We start from the raw sequence: 20,128 nt of genomic DNA, 5'->3' as shown, positions 1-20,128 counted from the left end.
AATATTCTAGTATTCAAGATTTAAAAACAAATATGGTGATTGTTTCTGTAGGAGAGTCCTTTGTGCTGGTTCTCCTTTCTGAATCTACTGGCCGGTATATCTGCGAGGGTTTGATTCACTGGATTTAAACTCAGACGTTGTAACACACTGGGGAGGGATGTTATAGCATGTATGTGTGAAAATTATGGGAAAATTTGTAATGGCTGTAGCAGTTCAGTGAGTAAGCATAAGAAAAAAACCTTAATTAGAATACTGTTGTACTTAGGGTAAGGTCAATAAGCGGACATTGTAATTCATATAAACAGCCAGTTAGGGAGTTGGGTCATTACCTCCTCCTGCGAGGCATAGTGAGGGTCTGCAGGGTCCACCGACCAGTAGCAGTAGTCAAAACAAAACTCCAGAAGCTTCTCCCTGGAATCTACAGCACCGTCTGCTCGTCCATCCAGCTTCAGGGAGGAAAACAGAGGAGTAAAGGATTAGTTTTTGACTTATCTATTTGATTATCTCCACACAGTAGCAAGGTGAGTGACATCATACCAGAAATAAACAGGTGTTTGTATTACAGTACTTCATGGACAGATAATACAGTACTACACTGCACACTGACACACGCTTTATGGAGACAATATGTGTATGCATTTAATAACATGAAAAGTGAAGTTTAAATAAAAAGCCAGGTACTACAGCTTTTGTTTTTAAAGGGCTGCTTGGGTGTGGAATTGCAAGCAAGCTGTTTCCATTCATTAACAATGCATTCACTCCTCCTCCAGTCCTTTATTCGCCTCGGTGCATTAACACTAAACACCTTTCTGCTTACTGTGAGTGAATCCTGAACTGAGGAAAAACAGCACAGCAGGATTTGAACTTGTCCAGGCACAGCAGCTACGATGAAAAACAGTGCAGCATCTAAGCATTTCTTCTAAATCACTGCATTCAACCTAGAGAAACATCTCAGTTCAGGGACGCTCAGTGTATTCCAGGATTTTCTTTGAGGTGGAGGGTTGTAAATCTCAAATAAATGTCAGTGGAGAAAGTGGCATGTATGGCTAATCTATAAAGGACATCTACCAAGACCATATATCTATTCAAACAAGATGGTGCTGCTCTCATGGCAACTTGTTGCAGCAGTCCCGTTTGTTTTGTTTTTTGTGTTTCCCTCTGCTTTACTCTGCCATTTTTGTTGTTCTCATCATGATCTATCTGTCTATTAAATATTGCCGTGGATTTTAATTTCATGAAACACACAACGTTTTCTCGTTTGTTTTTCTGTTGAGCTGCTTCTTTTAAAATAATATGACTTTCAATGATAACTGGTAAAAAATCGAAAATGCTGATCCTTGTACACCACCTGTCACGTGTTTTGATCAAATTACGTATGCTTTATACATACCATCAAATTAGAGCTGAAACAATTAGTCCGTTAGCCTGACATCTTTGTCAGTTGATCTGCCGCATTGAGCAACACTAATCCCTGGGTATCAATTTGTACACGGCAATTTCCTCGCTTGAGAGAGTGATTGTTTAACCCCTGAGCACTTTTATGAAATTCAACAATGGCCTTGTAGTGTGAGGGATCAGCCAGGAGAAACACCAGCCACAGGCAAATCTCCTGTCCAACAGAGCTCCCACCACTGAAAAACAGAGTCTGGGAGAATTAACTTGACTGTTTGTAAAAGATAACCCTTTATCTTTTTCCTGTTTAACAAGTTTTAATTTAGTTCAGTAGGTCTTTATAGCTCGTATCACTTGATGTTTATAAGCGTTACGTTATTGGCCTGTAAAATCCACGCTTTTTTCTGTCTCATATCCTCCAAAACTGTCCCACTTTCCATAAATAATCATTCCCATGAGACCCGCAAGAGCCTTGAAAGTCTTGATCTTTTTCCATGGCAGAGGGAAGCCATATGTGGTTCGTCTCTGTCACATCACAACAGATTCTCTCCTCCCCCCACCCAACTTCTCTCTATACATCTGCATGTAAAATGTAAAAGGAGATATTCTGTAAGTTCCAAATAAAGAAATATCTGTGGCAAGGATGGAGCAAAATGTGAGTTTTGAAATTAGTTTCAAGCTGAATTTCTTTTATCTTTTTGTAGGTTTTGCATCACGTGGATATTTTTGATATTATCTTCAACAGGGCTACTGCAAACTGTACCCTTCAAAGTTCTATCATCTCAATATTAGCCAATGCAAACATTCACATTAATGAAAAACAGTGTGTAAGATGTTCCACACTGGAACTGTAGAGACAGCACCAGACTGCAGTCTGCAGGCAATGGAGCTCCACCAATCAGACAAGTCTACCCAGCCATCTGACACAGCAGGTTGGTAACTTGGTGAAAGTATCAGTTTACAAGACTTCATAGCTCACATAATAATTATTTCCAAATGTGCAAAGCCTCCTTGAAATCTATACTACTTTATAGAACAAAAAAAAACAAAACAAAAATTACCCTTTTCAGTTAACAGAAAGTATAAAAACATAGAAAACTCCTCTTGTCTGGCAAGTATGACTGTTACTAATAACGCCTGGTGTCCGGACTACACAGGAATGGTCTCTCAACCTGTGTGTGTCTCAGTGTGTATGTGTGAGCTCAACACATATGATAAACAACTATGACATCAAGCAGGAAAAGGCTGATCCAAAACTGTAAACATCCTGTTGCTGTGCTAGATACCCTCTACACTTTACTCCCAATTCACCCAGTGCAACGCACCAAAAGACTCCCAAACACGGACTCAATCTAAGGTATTTTGGGTGTTTGTATGCAGAAATACTCACCTTCACATTTTGGATCCTCACAAACTTATCCTCCACCTGAACCGCTAGCCTTCCTCCATCTGCACCTTCCCTGTGGACAAGAAGAGAGCAACTGTCAACCTTTGTCAATTGAAGAAAACATTAACTCGTGCTTCCAACCGAGAAGAGAAGGTCTAAGGGACACTATCAGTATTGATTAGCATTTCCTAATCCAAATGCAAACCGGACAGGGATTTAACAATGGTTTCACTTCGGATTCAAATACTGCATTATCACCCTACAGTCTGTTTCAAATTGGTTTAAAATCCCCTTTTGCTGTTCTTGATATAATTGAGAGGGTGTCCAGATAAATCTAGGCTAGCTCAACTTCACCAGAGACCATCACATGACAGTTACAACAATGAATCTTTGTGTGCATGTGGATGTGTGCATGTGATCCATGAAATCGCTACTCAAGAGTTGTGAGTGCCACTGACCAGTTTGAGATTCAAATGAAAACAGACCCTCACACTCTCCAAAGACTTCCTCCGATGAGACAGCCCAGGCTGTTTCCACAAAGTCGAGAGAGTGTGCAAGTGTTGTGTGTGTGTGTGTGTGTGTGTGTGTACAACTGGGACCAGCATGTGTCCTCGCAAGTGTGTGTATGGGAGTAAAACAAGGTCAGCTCAGCTGTGTGTGCTTCAACAGCTGGACCAAGTGCATCTGATGCAACACATGCGAAGCTAAAGGCAATCACAACAAGGAGCTGGTAGAATTTCGATCTCCAGGAGCGATAATAATGGCAAAAGCTGCCCGTAGTGCAAACGCTCCATCTCTGTGGTGGGTTAGGGGCAGACGAGGAGGCTGTTGTAATCGTCACCTCCCCCTGTGCTTCACCACGTGGGACCCAGCACTGGCGACCCAACCCAAAACCACCAACCTTCAATCTCAGGCTCTAACCAGCATGGAGGACAGGAGGCTAGGGGTGGAAAATAGTCAACCTAAAAAAAATGTGCTTTGATACAAACCTAGGACAAACAATTTCACAACTGGGCTTACATGTTTCTTGCACATGTGAGGGGATGCCTGCACTATCAGGGGGGCCCTGGGAATCCTATTGGTCAACTAAAACAAAGAGCAACACACTTCTGTGCCCAACCAAATGAGGAATGTAGCTTACCAGGCTGGTGTTAATGTTATCTCTGTCACACAGCATGCCCTTATTCAAATACACGAGTAAGGAAATACATCTTTCACTTAAAAAAATAGAAAAGAAAAGAGGACAGTATGAGTGTCAGAGCCAGAAATCAGGAAGGACAGATTTGCATGACAGTGAACATTGTATATAAGAAATCCTTTTGTTATGCAAAGAACCAGGAAGACTGGTTGAAAGAATCATTGTCCAGCCCTTCATTGCTTGAATAATGCTTTGTTATGGTACTGTAGTGGCCCTTAGTGCACCACCCCTGCAAAACAGTCTGCAGGAGTTCAATGTAATTCAGTGTACTACTACTACAGAACTTATATGCACTATATCTCCAGACCCTGAAGACCTGTTAGTCAACATGTTGTAGCAATTTGACTGTTAATGTAAAGGGGTTCTCCAGTGGAGCAAAGCAACTTTACAGCCTCCTTGTTCTACTTCAACAGTGGATTTTACAGCACTGTAAAATAAGGGGAATGTTTTTTTCCATAAATGCCTCTAAATAAATAAATAAAGGGAATAGGTTAAGCTTAAAGTTAAAATTCAGTATGTTTTGTATACACAGTATGTTTTGTATACAATTATAGTGTCAGGCTGAGTCCAGGGAAAGTTTAATAAAGTAATGAACAAGAATATTTCTATTCGATGGAGCCATATGCAGCCATAAAAAACATGGAGTCTTGAGTATCAGTCATTGTCAACATTATCTGGCTTGAAGAACTGGGACAAGTCAATACAGAAATATGATACTGTCAGACAGAATGGAATGATATGATTTTTTATGGATGGAGCTATTGATCATTTTCTATACTGATGAGCTGATTCATCATTTTGTCTATGCAAACCATTTTCCAGAGGTGACATTTTCAAATTGCTAGTTTTGTCCATACAAAGTCCCAAGAAATGTAGGTAACTACCATGTAAGAGAAAGAAAAACAGCTTATTTAAGAAGCAGTTGATCAGCAAATGTTTGGCATTCACACCTGAAAAATGAATTCAACAATTAATAGTGTTCAGGTAATTTTATGCTACTAATGCTACTTAAGCTGAAAGTGGATGTGAAAGGGTTAAAGAAACTTTAGGCTCTGGCTGCAGTCATACACACAGACAGGCAGCTAAGGTGTGTACATCAAAATTAGACCCAATTAGCCTAATGGATGTTGTGTAAAGATAAATGGCTGCAGTCAGATACTTTAAGCTTTACCTAGCTCCAGTTTTTTGTACATTACTCAGCACCACACACACACACACACACACGCACACACACACATGTGCCTCGTCAGACAACACTACTGACAGCCACAGATGTCATTATTCACCATGTGCACCATTTGTTCCACTGTAACCACTGTACAAAGTTTTTTTTAGATAGTTAGCTTGCTGGGTTAGCCTCCATTACCGTTTTGTGTATCGTAGAGCAAAACGGACAATATCGCAAATACAAAGGGTAATATGAGAAGCATAATGTTTTGTATATAACTAGTAAATTCCCATGGCTAGCAACGGTGGCAACAACAGTTCAGACACGAAGTTAGCAATGGAGATAACTGCATTTAAGTAGCTCAGCTTATGTACGTTTGTTAAGACGTTTGTTTAACGTTATGTTAACAAGCAGAGGGAATTAGTTAGCCAACATTAGAACTTACCTTGCGTTGGGAGGACGGACTCGAATGGCAACTTTAACGTTTGCCATGATTTCTTACGAAGATTTTACTAACAACTCAGCGGTTGGCTAACTCGGAATTGGTGTAAAATAACGTTTCCCATGTGAGCATGTCGAGTCTTTGTGCTTATCGGTCCGATAAAACTTGAAGCGGGAGTGACACTGCCCTGTTGTCCGCTGCTCAAGTCATCCTCTACCCGCGCCTCCTCCAAAACTCCCAACCGAAGACTGAAACTTCCTGCTGGACAGAGAGGGAGGAGGGATGCTGCTGGTTACTCCTCCTACAGAGCCATATTCAAATCTGGCTTTTGCATGTCTGTTATTATTTAAATCCCCCACTTTAAAGTGCTAAACTGAAGATGAAACTTTTGTTGACCGGTAATAATCTGATTTGTATGGGGAAAAAGTGTAGAAATTAAGTAATTAATTAATTAATTAATAGATAAATAACTAAATGAGAAAAGTTAGTTAGTCATAATTAAAAATGTTCATGACAGGTACAAATTTTAAGAAGAAAAAATTAGATTTAAAAGTCCAAATTATAAACTATAGAAGCAAAATCATGATATAAAAAGACAAAAATACTAGATAAAATGTCACAATTTACACTATGTCAAATTCTTGCCATAGGCCTAGTCAAAATTATCAGATGAAATTTTGATTTTTTTAATCATCAATCACCAACCATTTAATCATTTTCACTTGAGTCAAACATTTGACTTACAAGTTTTGACATGCTAAATTGCAAAATTATGATAAAAAGTCAATAATGACATAAAGACAAAATTTTGACTTTCCATGTCAAAATGATGACATGGAAAGACAAAATTACAAGATAAAATCTCCCAATTTTGACAGATTAAGTCACATTTTGACACTGTTTCCTTTTTTTCTTTTACAGGCCTCTGTAGTTATATCAGCTCCCAAGCTTCATTTTACACATTGATTCCAACAAGACAAGACTTTTCTAGCCACCAAGTACATTTACTCAAATTCCGTACTTAAGTATAACTTTGAGGTATTTGTATTTGAGTATTTCCATTTTATGCCTCTGGACACATTTTCAGTCCATTAACCTTCAAAGGAAAATATTTTCTTTTCACTCCAGTTCATTTATCTGACAAGTATAGTTATTAGCTTCCACTGTAAAATGCTGGTTACACAATGATGCATCTCTATCAACAATCTAATATACCATATAATAATATATCAAGCACTTTGCTTTTTCATGCTGATTTTTTTGGGTGATAATACATATGCAGTTTAACTTTTTAAAGGAAGATTTTTACTCATAACAGAGTATTTTCTGATTGTTGTATTGGTACTTTTACTAAAAGGATGTGAGTACTTCTTCCACCACTGACGACACACACAGCAAATACACACAACAAACACTTAAACCAGAATACATCTTTATTATTATATTTTTAACTTTGTGGCAACATAAAAATATTTCAATTTAAAAGCAGCAGAGAATAGAGCGCTCATTCAACATGAACAAAAATAATCACGAATGCAGTCCTGCATTCATGAAATAAACATGCAATTCACTAGTAGTGGCGGTCATAGGCAGTGTGTGAAAGTGCTATACTAAAATAAAGACATTTATTTTCTCTGGTGGGTCTAAAAACTAACAAAAAATTTCATTTTTCAGTCCATGTTTAGAAACTCTGTCTGATGCAATGTCTATTAAACATGGCATGTCTGGTTGAATGAGTCAGAATTAGAAATATACAGTATTTGTTATACATTTTAATGAGCCAGCGCCTTTATGTGACAGCGAAGTTACTCAGTTTACATTCGCAGCTCCAAAAAAACTTACAAAAAGGCCCATCCTGGGCACTCTTCTCCTGTCTTTGCAAATACTCTGCTTTGGTCTTGACTGTTTGAAGTGCTTGATCTAAGAGTATTTCCCTTCGGATACAATCGTATATCCAGGTTTACTAACAGGAAGGTTCCATGTATCTAAGGTAAGAGATGATGTGGTCCCTAGCTACTACGACTGACTGGCAGGGCTTTCTGGTTCTAACCAGCACCCGAGCAAAAGAGCAGAGGAATTCATGAAAGGCAGGTGAAGAACAAAAGTCTGAAGCCTGCAGAGTCTGAGCAGAGGCTGACAGGTGGAACAGCTTTGATGCACGGTGCACAAAAGGCAAATGGAAAAATGGCCAACAATATGAAGTCACCCAGAACTGTCTCCCTCTTGAACAACACACTGACAGATGTGACTTAAAACACTGTGGTGATCACACAAAAGATGCTGTGGGACATTTGCTTGTATTATCATTGTCACGTAGCGCCCTCTACCGTCTGATGTGAGACCTGCAGCATGTCCATGTGACTTGGTAAGTCGGCCAGAGGCAAGGTGGGTTTAATACTCTGTGACTGCAGCTGAAATTTCTCTATCAGCTCCTGAAATGAGACAGAAAAGAGAACAAAGTGAGCGAGGAAGAGTGGAGAAGAGTCAAAGAGGTCAAAGCACGAGTAAAAGAAATACTTCCTAAAAAATGCATCATGATAAAAGCAGTGAACCCTCACCGCTGGCAAGGCCAAGCCTGTTAGCTTCTTCCAATAAGATATGACCTCTTCCTCGCCCAAGATTCCTCTGTCAACCAGCTTTCTAACCAGGAACAGGTAGTTGTTCCACTGAAAAGACAAAGGAAATCTTTATAGCACATTAGAGACCACGGAGTCAGTCAGAAAAGGTTAAACTCAGCAAATAATGTCACCATATCTATGTAAGATGACATTTTAAAGAGTGAAATATCGGTGTAAAAACCTTCAAGTTTCATGTTATTCTCTGTACACAGAAGATATCATCATCATCATCATTTAAGTGTTTTTCTCAGTTTGAAATTAGCAAAATGTCATCTGCACATCTGTATGTATAAACCCTATAAAGATGTATGTATGAAGGTAGAAGTAGTTGTAATAGCATCATTAATACTTCGATATCAGCAGCAGTTAAAATACCTCCGTGTCGCTGGCCTTCAGCACAGCAGTGACAGTGAGTGGGGTGAAGAGCAGGTGGAGGGGGGCGGAGGAGCAGCAGTCTCTCTCCCACAGCTCAGCAAGCTGCTCCAGCACCGATCTGACAGGAGTCTCTGACCCTGAACCAGGACCCACAGTAACCTCACCACCTCCGCAGCACCCTGACAGAGACAGCACCGGCAGCTCTGCAGACACTGAGCGGATAAACACAACAGGCACTCGGGTCTGTTACACAATACACTACATCAGCTTGCTTCCATATCACACAGCGAAGGGCAATTTAATTAACAAATAAGAGTGTTTATGAAGCTGTAGCACTTAGGGGAATTAACCTGTTTACATTTTAACACATATCATACAGAGAGTGTTTTCCTGTAATTAAGGGTTTATCATTAAAAGCCTGGATTCTTACCCAGTTTGCAGGCCAGTAGGACAGTAGAGTTCAGCAGCATCTGCTCTGACACCACAGTTAAAAACTAAGTGAGGAAATAAGAGGAACAAAGTGTTATCATTACTGGCAAAAATCAGTAAATCGAGCATGAGTGTTGTTCTGTTGCACTTGTGTGTCTCGTGTACCTTTCTGCAGGCCAGTGTGTCTCCCACTCTCTGTAGCAGTGTTTGGAGCTGAGAGCCAGTTGGCAGCTCCTCATCAGTCCTGGGGCCGACTGCGATGCTCAAGAACTCCTACATTAAAAAAAAACATTCAAGTAGAACTTTACACAGAAATCTTTCACTTTAACTTCAGTGAGGAGTAACGTTGGTTAGCTAATTGGTGACATAACACTTAAACTCATAAAGAGAAAATTAATTCTAACCAATTTTTGCATAACTAATAATAATAACAGCTAACCCAATAGCTTAATGAAATGCCAAAATATTGTCTTATGCAAACATACCTTCATCTCGATGAGGATGTCTGAGGGTAGTGAAGCAATGTGGTTGCAGTGTGGAGAGCAGGAGATCACTCTCTCACTTCCTTGTTTTCTCTTGGGCGTAGTCGACTGCTCCTGGGTGACCAACTCGACTACAGCCCGCTCCACATCCCCCAAGTCCGGAGCCACTGGGCTACCCAGAGCCTTCATCACGCGATCGTATCTGCTCTTCCACTCTCGCCTGATGAGCGCTGATGGTTGGAAGACAGAAATGATATTTTAGATGGATGTCCTTGGGCAATCCTTTCACCACAGAACGGGCTCCTTCCTTTTTCGAAAGAAATTAAATTAGGTTCTGTGACATGATCGTGGCTTTCGCTGCGTACAGCTGAGTACAATTGTAATTTATTATAGAAATGATTCCATAAATATATTTTGTGATTGTATGTTTTCGTCTGCCCAAATTTCAAGCAAGAATATAACTTCTTCATTAGACCAGAGAGAGGTCCTTTCACAGCCATGCTTGGATGGGTCGAATGGTTATAGAAATCACTTACAGTAGTTTTCACACTTGATATGAACCGTCCTCAAGTTTGGGGTCAAGCATACTCAGATCCAGGCCTGGGCCCCTGATGTGAAAGTTTCCCTAATTTTCATTCTTTAAAGGATCATACCAGTGTTACACTACATATCATGTAACCTTATATAGTTTTAGTTACAAGAAAATCAGAAGTCACTATTTAATAGGCCTGCAAAAATCTTTTTTTGGTCAATGTTGTTATAAAATCCAGCCTTCCTGTTATCAGTGACGGCAGGCCAGAGCAACCCCTGGCCTCGTGTTCTCTCAGATAATAATGAGTCCAAAGCAAATCTGGGGAAAAGAGAGCAGTGGTATCGGACTGCTTCTTGCTATCAGCAGATGTCCCGAGTCGAGGTATCAGAATTGGGAGAAAAAGAAGTTGGATCGGTGCCTCCCTATAGTAGAGTTGCTTGACACACACAATTCATCACACTGATCACTTCACTAAGTCCGTCTTCAAATTATAAGCTACATTCTTGAAAACAAATAATCAACCACGGACAACATGCACATCTCAAGCAAGTTTCCTCTAATAACAAGCAAGCAAACAAACAAAGCAAGTTTCCTGTCTAATATTACACTGAAAGGAAAGAGATAAAAATGTAAGACTGAAGTATAAAGTGACTTGCTACCTGTAATGTTGGCAGAGAGCCAGCTGCAGGCTTTTTCTGTTGCAAGACGTTTGGTGATGTTTTCAGATGTGGTCAGGACCTGCAGAGACATAACAAGTCAAACACATGGGAACAACCCACAGAGAATTGTTTTTTGACATGACATCACCTCATCATTTTTGCATGGTGATTTTTTTAATGACTCACAGCAGGCGGGGTCTCATCAGGGAGCAGGATTCTTATGGCTTCAGGACTCTTCTCACAACAAAATCTGCAAATCACATAAGACTAAGATTAACACTGAGAAAAGATTCCCCCACAGAGGTGAAATACAATATGTTACATCAAAATAAATACAATCTTTTTTCCAACTATCAAATGGCCACTCAAGACAGTTTTGCTTGCTGGTTGTTAAAAGAGGCTGTTGTACCTTGTGGCTCTTGCCAGAGCCTCTAATCCAGCATCACACAGCTGAGCACAGATGGAGTCATTCAGTTTTGAAGGATTTGAGTTTGGCAACTCCAGTCCATCTCTTAGCATCTTCTCTCCTCTGTCCACCAGTTCACTCACTAACGTCGCCCTGTTGAAAATCCCCAAATAAATGTGAACACACAAACACACATGTGCATTAACATAAAAAATTTTAATTAAATACATAATCCACAGTTAACTTTTATTGATGATGAAAATAAGGGTTGTGATACACATGTTTTTAAAAGACAGCTACACATGGAGGTGATTTCACATAAGCCACCACCTGAGTAAATTTGGACTGTTGAACAGTTACTAGCCTCTTAGGTAGGCAACCAACCAAAGTTAGAGGCTGATTACCTGCTACTCTGAAAGTCCTTTTCAATTCTAAAAAGTAATTTAGTGGAGGCTGGTCAAAGTGAAATAAAAAACTGTGAAAGATACAGTTGATTTAGAAATTCATGACTTGGAAATTTCTAAAGCCTCAGGCCCAACAACCCCCCACCCCCAAGCTCTGTGATACTAACTTCATATGCTTGACGCCGTTGGATCCGATTCTCTCAGCTACAAACTCCACAGTGCGACGCAGCGACGGAGGCTGGTTGTGAAAGAAGGCTTGCTCGAGGTCCATCTGTCACAATTGAGTGTTTGGTTTAAATACTCGCAAACAGGCAATTCATTGATGCCATTTCAAATCTCTATTTACAGCCTGTTTACTCACCTGTAGTTTCTGCTGTGACCTGTTGGCAGTTGGCGTATCCCTGAGCTCAGCAGAGGTGGGAGTGATCTTGCGGATAATTCCTCCACTTTTAGCTGTGCTTCCAGACACAAAGGCAGCGAGGAGCTTACGAAACTCACCTGGACCAATGAAATCAGGCAAGGAACATCAATCCACAGCTTAGAAAAAGTGCATGTTACCTGGAGGCCCATTTGCGGTGAACACATATCAACCAAATGTGATCTAAGCTCTGTGGCTCCTGATTAACAGCATGTTACCTCTTCTATAGCAAATACTGTGACAACACTGCAACAAATATACATCTAAAGAAATGTAAAATTGAGCAGGTAATCCTTGAGGCAATAACAAAGATTAACAAATTTCCACTCACCAAGAAACGGACAACAAGTATAGAGAAGCTGCTGATCCACAAGGGGAATGCAGTCCTGAAAATAACAAGAGAACCCTCAGTGAAAATGAAAAAACAGCAGTGGGCATTTTACGCACAAACACCTATTAAGGTGAATATTTTACTTACAAGGCTTGCACCACTTGTGTTACTGTCCTCCAGCTTAGCCACCTCAGTGAACTCATTGGTGAAGAAAATGTCCTCAGGAATCACAGGGATCTACACACGTTTAACACAAGCAGTTCAATTACAGGTAACTGTTGTGTAAAAGTAAAATGATGTAGTATGTTAAATGTAAAACTGAGCTCTGTCAGTTTTTACATTGCAACCAATCATATTCTACAATTCACTTTACGCTATTATATACAAAAACAGATAATATCTACAAGTTGCGTCTCACCTGGAAAAGCCAACCTAATACAGACACCATTAGTAGTTTGTTCAGGTAACACACTTCTCCACATCTGCCCAACAGCATCCTCCTACAAGAATACAAAAAGTAATCTTTAAAATAACTTTCCAAGAAGGTCAAACATCAACAAAAACAAAGAATGTGTCGGTTTGTTTATGATTCTGTAAATATTCAGTTAAGATTTATTACTTCTAGAAATGTTTTCAGGTTTTTTTTTTTTACCTGTACAGCAGAAGCAGTGTGCCTAACGCAGTCCTGTAGCAGAGCAGCAGAGGACCAATAAAGTCCAGCATGGAGAGGAACTCCACAAGCCAGGGGACAGTCAAGATGGTGCGCCTCCTTTTCATACTGTTATTTAGCACAGCGCAAACATCCAGCACTGGAACGCTCTGATGAACAAAGAGAGGAAAAGATAATGTAATTAAATGCCTTGTAGAAAACATGCCAGGACTGGACTTAAAACAGTTTGGTTTCCTTGATGAGATTAAAGTCACCCTACTAGAGGAAATAAATCCTTTAAGTTAGCTTATACCTGCTCCATTTGAAACAGGCCTCAATTAATTACCTTACTACTTCATAAACATTCATCAATTCTTCCTCACCTTGCTGCGCAGAGCTATCGCAGTCTCCTGAATCTCTCTGGATGGTCTCTCAGATGTTTGGTAAGGCAGAAAAGAAATAAATCCAAGGAATTTAGCCAGGAGACGAGCGAGGAGCAGCACTGAGGTGAACCGCTGTTTCTCGTCCTGATGGAGACAAATGAAGAGGGTTATGTAATAATTAAGAGTATGTCAGTCAGATTATTATTCCTTTAATCTGGCATGTTTGCAATTTCACAGACTAGCCCATGCTGAAATCTTTTACCTGCCATGAAAAACTCAGTAACATCTCTTTGTCTGACTCCGATAGTATACCTGCTGCTCCATGTCCCCATCTCCCTCCTCCTCTCCCTCCCCGATGGAAGCAGGGGGGCTCAGGATGGACACCTCGTCCAGCTGGAGGAGTTGCTGACACAGGCTGTCCTGCAGGTGCTGGTTCAGCTGGCAGCTGGTGCACAATATGTAAAACAAGTTAGACCAAAGAAAGACAAGTCAAGGAAAATGTTTGGATCGAAAAGGACATCTGCCAAATGAAAAACGACTTGCTCAGAAAATAAACTTCCTGCTGCTATGAACAAAAAGTGCATAATGAGTTATTATGTATCGCTCCATGCAGTTTTTGACCACCGATTATACCAATTATATGAATACATAATGATAAATAGATCTTACAATGTGTCCTGTGTCAATTTTATATTTTAATGATATAGTTCAACAATGTCACTGGTGGCATTTGTTTGGACGGATTGTCTCACCAGCTAGCTGTCTGTAGGAAGTCTCTGAAGAACTCCTGGTGGCCAGGGAAGGATGGAGGAGGACAGGGACCAACAACTCCATGAGGCTGGATGAGACGCTCTTCAAGACGCTTCAGACGCCCCAAGCTGTCAGCTCCCAGCATGCCTAGCAGGTCGGTGTCAGGGGTATCCCCGGGAGAGTTGTTCATACGGGGTCCTTTACACATCTAAAAAAAAAAAAAAAGTACATGTTGAGGGGAAGGAAAGATAAGGAAGAAAGCTGCAGCTGGGCTGTTCTTATTTGTATTCCCTGACCCTTATATATTACTTTTATCTGGGTGTATGTTATCACTTTAAGATAAAATTACTTTAAAAAGTTAAGATCTATTACGTACATTTGGATGAGGTGCCACAGTTTACCTGAACAAGCTGCTTCAGGAACAGACGGGCAAAATGGGAATGGTTTCCTGCAGAGGTCAGTTGACTCATCATTCCTCTAAAAATAGAAGACAGAATGATGAAACGCATGTAGCAGAAGTAGATAAGATAAATGAATTGGATAGAAATGTTGTTTTACATTTTCAAATTACACTTGGTCCATAAGCTAATGAGAAAAAGAAATCATTGGACTTGCCTTATCCTGCTCCCTAAAGCGACATCAAAATTCCATCCTGGTTCCGTGTGAAAGTCCTCCCATTCTCGCAGCACTTCATAAAAAATATCTCTGAGAAAAGGGGGCAAAAATATCAAACACAGAAGGGCAAGTGATGAAGTCTAATTCAGCAGTTACTTTAGGTTCTCAGTCTGTTTATAACCATGAAAAATCCAAGTATATGAGGTTTACCACCATCTGCTGCACACTTCATCCGTCATAAGAGTCATTTTTGTTGGACATAAGAAGAAGCTGTGACATACCTCTGTTTTTTAAAGGTGTGGAAGGCCTTGTCACTACCGAAGTTGGACCTGTTGTCCGTGGCAGGACGGAAAGGGACTGAGTGGATGAAAGTGGAAACTGAGGGGGAAAGCTGGAACAGAGAAGGAAGAAAGGGACATAAAAATACCATCCAAAAGAATATAGTACAGAACAGCTTTAAGTTGTCTGACATTTTTAGAGTCAGATTATGAACATCTGTAGTGAGGAGCAAACAAGGTTTATAATAACAAACAAACTTCATGTTCAATATTTTTATTAAATAATAATAAAACAATCTATTAAAAGATATACATATTAACTTAAAAATGCATCATGGAGTAGAGACCAATATTTGAATTTATTCAGTAACACTCCAGGAAATAAAAGCACTTACACGAGTACAATAAAGTATAAGTGTGTTACCTTGGCTGTGCTTCTGTCCTGCGCTTGAGTGAGACGGTCCCTGAGATCTGGGGAGAAAGACGCCACCCTCTCGTTCTCTGCCAGCAGACGCAATGTACACTTGTCCAAATGAGCTACCAACCTTTCATATGACAAGAGAAGATGCTTATGAATCAACTCGGAGATTGAGTGAGGGAGCAATGTCACCTAATTGAGGCGAAACTGTGAACTGATATGTTCCTTTTAGTGAATAGGAGAAAACTGAGGAAAACTATGACACAAAAAATAAATAAACTCACTGAAACTGATTCTCCAGAACCCTCACTGCAAAATACACACAGTTGTGTACTTGTCTTAGGTAACATCTCTCCAGAAGATCTGAAAATGTGAAAAAGTGACTTAATTTCAATTCAAACAAAATCCAAAAAAAAAAAAAACTAAAAATAAAGGACTATAGTGACATAAATTACACACCTGAATTTACAGCACACAAACTGCCCTGTTCATCATCATCATCTTGACTTTGAGGAAACCGAGACGTCAGCAACTGCATCACAAAGAATAGCTCCAGGAAAATGTTTGGCACTAGGTTTTCTGTAAGACACCAAAAAATGAACACTCATTTTCATCGTCTTGTGTGAGATTTAATAGATTTTAAAACACTTAAAATTACTTATATTGTGAGGTTTTTATATTTATTGTGTTACGTTTTTTGAAAATACATAGTGTATTTATTCCTAATCATATTAACTCCAAAATGATTTCTTGTTATGTTTTACGTCTGACTTCTTAATAATTAATTTTGTTTTGTTTGTTTTTTTTACTTTCTGTAAATGCCTTTAATTTTCTTAACATATTATATGTAAAAATACATTTAATTCATTTTTTTTTCCTCCAGTTACTTCCAACTGGCACAATTATGACGCCTTGTGGCCATTTACCAGAAATGCAGGTGCAATACAGCTCTGCCAAGAGATCCAGTTCCAAGGAGAAGGTGACTTTAGATGGTTCAGGACTAGGTGTCTGCAGGTCAGGTGTAACTTTAGATCCAGTCCTAAGCCCTGACTTGGTAGGGGTGCAAGGGTCCAGAGAGGAGGGCAGAGGAGGGCCCACCTGCTGGGCGCGCTTTGTCCTAAAAACAAGAAATTTCTGATCATGAACTTTCACATGCACCTGGACCATAAACAGCAGAGGACAGGAAAATAAAGAAATAAGACAATGTAACATATAATGTATGATATATCAATATCATAATGAATGTATAAAATATTAATTACAAATTCTAGTTTACCTCCACCATACTAACACATGTATAATGCTAAATGAAAAACAGTACTTTTGCTTTTAGAACTGGCCAGGCAAAAAGTATAAACAAACATATTTGTGTAACCCTTTCTTCCACTACTTTATACTAGAATTTGTCAGAATAATTAGAGTCATTCTGCATGTTCACTTACTTCTCCCTCTTAAGTAGTTCCCTCTCTTCCTGCAGGCTCAGAGGACTGCCCACTGTCATCGACCCCTGAAGCACCTCTACCCCTGATGGGGGGCTAGAGGGCTTCCTGAATGGGGTGGAGGTGAAGCAGGTCTTTGGTTTGGAGTGTGGCCGCTCTGCACTGACTGGTGTTGGGTTTATTCTTCTAGATGGTTTGGATGCCCTGAAGGAGGGAGGAATGTAAGCCATTAGACAAATCTGAAAATATATGGTGGTGTCAGTGTGGACTTTTGTTCAAGTTTAAGTTGAGAAGACTCACACTGGTGAAACTGGTGACGACCCAACAGGAGGGAAATCCTCCAAATTGCTGAAGTTGAGCTGCCCCACAGATGGAGGTGAAACCTGCTCGTTTATTTTACTATACCCTCCTCCTCCTCTACCTGACCTTCTCCCCCCACTGTCCCACCGTACATTCTCATCACTGTGATGTCCTCCACGCACTCCTCCATGTCTTCCTTGTCCAGCCATGCCGCCACCACCACTCCTCCTGCGGCCCTTCTGTGACAGGAGGTTGGGGCTGTTCAGGAGGTCTGGAGGAGAAACCATGTAGTCCCCCAGACTGATCCTCTGGCTGGCCCGGCGCTCAGAGCCTGAGGGCCTGGAGGCAGGGCTCCATGTTGTAGAGAAGGAGGGGCTGCTGAAGGCACTGACCCCACTCAGACAGTGGGACTCTGACTGGCCAGCAACACCCCACTCTGTTCCAGGTGACACAGACGTGGCCGGAGAAAACAGCTGGACGCGGCTGGCACTCCGTGAACCAGGTCCACCACTAGCAGACCTGCAACCCCTCTTGTCAGTAAAGCCTTGCGTCTGTGCAGCAGGCCTGGGACGGCTGGGGGTCTTGGCTGGCGTGGCAGGGCCATGGGTTAGTGCTTGACTGCTCTGCTCTCGCAGGAAGTTTAAAAGAAAAGGCACAAACTCTTGTTTATGAACTGTCACCCCAGGTTTGTTGAGTGACAGCTTGTCATACTCCTGTTGAAAAAAAACATAATCGTTGGAAAATATATTTGTGACCAATGAGGCATTTATAAAGCTGTAACAGCACAGATGATCAACACTGTTTAATGCACGATGTTCCACAGACAGAGAGTAACTACGTCATCATATGTTTAGTTGGACAGCTTCAGCACATTTCTGCAGAAAATAGCCAGTTGACCTTGCTAACAATGCGCTTGCTAACATCTGCTAAACTGCACAGCCCTACTCGGACATTAACAATGATAATAGTTGCTAACAAAAATGGCATATTATTATCTGTTTTGACACTAAATTTTCTCTTGACTCGTAGGAAGCGTCTCGTCTGGTGTCTATACCATCCAGGCTACATTAGCTCGCTAGCTCGGCAGCTAAAAGTTTTGTTTACACTCAATTGTGAGCTATGTCATCTCATAAAACACGCTATACAAAGGGCGGGCAAGTGTCAGATGTCTCACTCGTGTTGCTCTGAATTATTTCAGACTTACCTCGATATTTTTTAGCCAGTCTGTGACCGTATTTATACCCACTTTCTTCGACAGAAGAGATTCCAAAAGAGCCGCCATTCTGGCCAGGCGCTGCGCGGCTGCACTAACTGCGAGGGGGGGGCGTGGTCTGCGTCAACGGAGGCACGTATTGCGAGTGACGTACGCCGACCACGTGTGCAGCTGGCGGAAGGTGACAGCTCTCTGCATTCTATATGGCCCTGTGACTGAAGCGTTGTAAAGTCTCAAACCTCACATTTATGGGGGATACCTGCTAGATTATTCTTTCCTTGGGGGGACCTCTGCCTCTTGAATACGTACAGAAAAACATTCCATTGTTGTGTGAAGCCTAATAACCTCCTTTTCCCTCCCCGCGCTTGAACCTGTCAAAACTGCTCTGCATGGTAGAGTGATGCTGAGGTTGTATTCTTGGAGTTGCTTTGTACTTACAGATGAGACAGACAGCACTTAAATAAATCTCCACCAAAGAATTATCAGCTGATGAAAATGTCTACTGGGTCAGATCTGGCCCCTACGCCAGTAGTTTGAAACCCCTGATTTAGAGAAATATCTATAAAGGATTTAGCTAACACCATACAATTAAGTAATAAAACCTTTATTAACTTTGATTGTAATCTCTTCACTCCAAAAAGGTATGATTCATTTGATGATACTGTTGGGTAAATTCAACATACATAAATAGAAAATCTGTTGTTTGGATTATCTCATTACAAGGATTAATTTAAAGCAGTAACCTTTAAAACAGCCAAGAGAGTCTGAAACACAGAAATTGTACTGCCAAAGATCATATGAAGTCTTTTTTAGTTTTTGAGTTTTTAATGTAATTGTATTAATCTATTTTACGCTTTACAGTGTTTTGGATGTATCTATTGTATTTAAAAAAAAAAATCTTATTCTAATATTTAATTTCCATTCAGTCTGTGATGACTGATTGTTACAAACTGGTTCTGTTAATAACGATATTAAAAACAACAACAACACGCCGGCAGTCCAGTGCATTACTAAAAACACACACAATTGCATGTAATAATTCTTGTCTTATCATCCACTGCTCAACTCTTCAGGATTAAAAGCAGGAACCTTTCACAAGATTCTGTCTGCATGCGGAATGAGTATTTTATTTATAACCAGTTTATAAAAATAAAATACAAAATAATTTTAAAACAAAAAAGAAAAAAAACACTGTACAAGGCATTGATATGATACAAATGATAGAATAAACATAAATAATTACAGTTATATACAATGCAAAACTCCCACTTGTTACATTCTTTCTTTGAGACTGTACAGTTACGTTTCAAAACCAAGACATACATTACAACACAAAAAATATCAACCATTAAAAAAAATCCCAACAATTTAAGTCAAAATGATGGATGGGCAAATTAGCAAATGTCACAATAAATAATTTCTGTCAAGTATTTATAAGTTATTAACAAGTAATCCGATGTTATGACATGAGACGTGTACCAGTGCACACCAAAGCTTTCATTAGTTTCCATCACCTTTCAAAATAAAACAAAACAGCTGGGGTTTGTTCTCATTGGCCTATGGGTATCTGTAACCACAAATACCAGCAAGCTACTATAAATATGACACCTTCATCAGCAGGCCACTTTAAAAAGTGACAAAGAAAATCTCATCTGGAGGGTAACACTAGTACTACAACTACACACCACTTCTGTGCAACAGTAATAATAATACAAAAAAAAAAAAAAACATGAAGAAATCTGATTATCTTTTAAAACCAGCAGCACTCTTTAGTGTCTGTTCCTCCCTTTCACTGAAGCTTGTTAGAATATAAGTTAAGGTTTTACAATGATTTTATTTAAA

General features: G+C 40.1%; 2 protein-coding genes across 2 annotated transcripts in view; both read right to left on the bottom strand.

Moving 5' to 3' along the window:
* LOC111225760 (stAR-related lipid transfer protein 9-like) overlaps positions 1-5,777 on the bottom strand; it is a 29,993-nt gene extending 24,216 nt beyond the window's left edge. Inside the window, exons 1-3 of the mRNA XM_022750788.1 lie at positions 5,591-5,777; positions 2,783-2,852; positions 330-446 (exon numbers count right to left, since the gene is read on the bottom strand). Of these exons, the coding sequence (XP_022606509.1) occupies positions 330-446; positions 2,783-2,852; positions 5,591-5,637 (234 nt within the window). The 5' untranslated portion in view covers positions 5,638-5,777. The remainder of the gene's footprint in view (positions 1-329; positions 447-2,782; positions 2,853-5,590) is intronic.
* A 1,271-nt stretch (positions 5,778-7,048) lies between these two features.
* Positions 7,049-18,364, bottom strand: cdan1 (codanin 1). Its single transcript, XM_022751244.1, has 28 exons — positions 18,278-18,364; positions 17,074-17,786; positions 16,777-16,977; positions 16,261-16,451; positions 15,794-15,913; positions 15,619-15,697; positions 15,341-15,461; positions 14,920-15,029; positions 14,639-14,728; positions 14,425-14,500; positions 14,026-14,231; positions 13,586-13,718; positions 13,274-13,417; positions 12,894-13,060; positions 12,660-12,741; positions 12,389-12,478; positions 12,242-12,296; positions 11,854-11,990; positions 11,660-11,763; positions 11,092-11,241; positions 10,869-10,932; positions 10,683-10,761; positions 9,495-9,721; positions 9,175-9,282; positions 9,011-9,074; positions 8,581-8,792; positions 8,146-8,253; positions 7,049-8,019 (listed from the first exon to the last, which is right to left on the bottom strand). Exons 1-28 carry the CDS (start codon positions 18,353-18,355, stop codon positions 7,897-7,899), a joined length of 4,032 nt encoding a protein of 1,343 aa, XP_022606965.1. The 5' UTR covers positions 18,356-18,364; the 3' UTR covers positions 7,049-7,896.
* Positions 18,365-20,128: the final 1,764 nt, after the last annotated feature.

The sequence above is a fragment of the Seriola dumerili genome, unplaced genomic scaffold (assembly GCF_002260705.1).
Source record: "Seriola dumerili isolate Sdu_G_001 unplaced genomic scaffold, Sdu_1.0 BDQW01000149.1, whole genome shotgun sequence".
Classification (NCBI taxonomy): Eukaryota; Metazoa; Chordata; class Actinopteri; order Carangiformes; family Carangidae; genus Seriola; species Seriola dumerili.
This window is presented reverse-complemented; position numbering and strand designations above follow the sequence as displayed.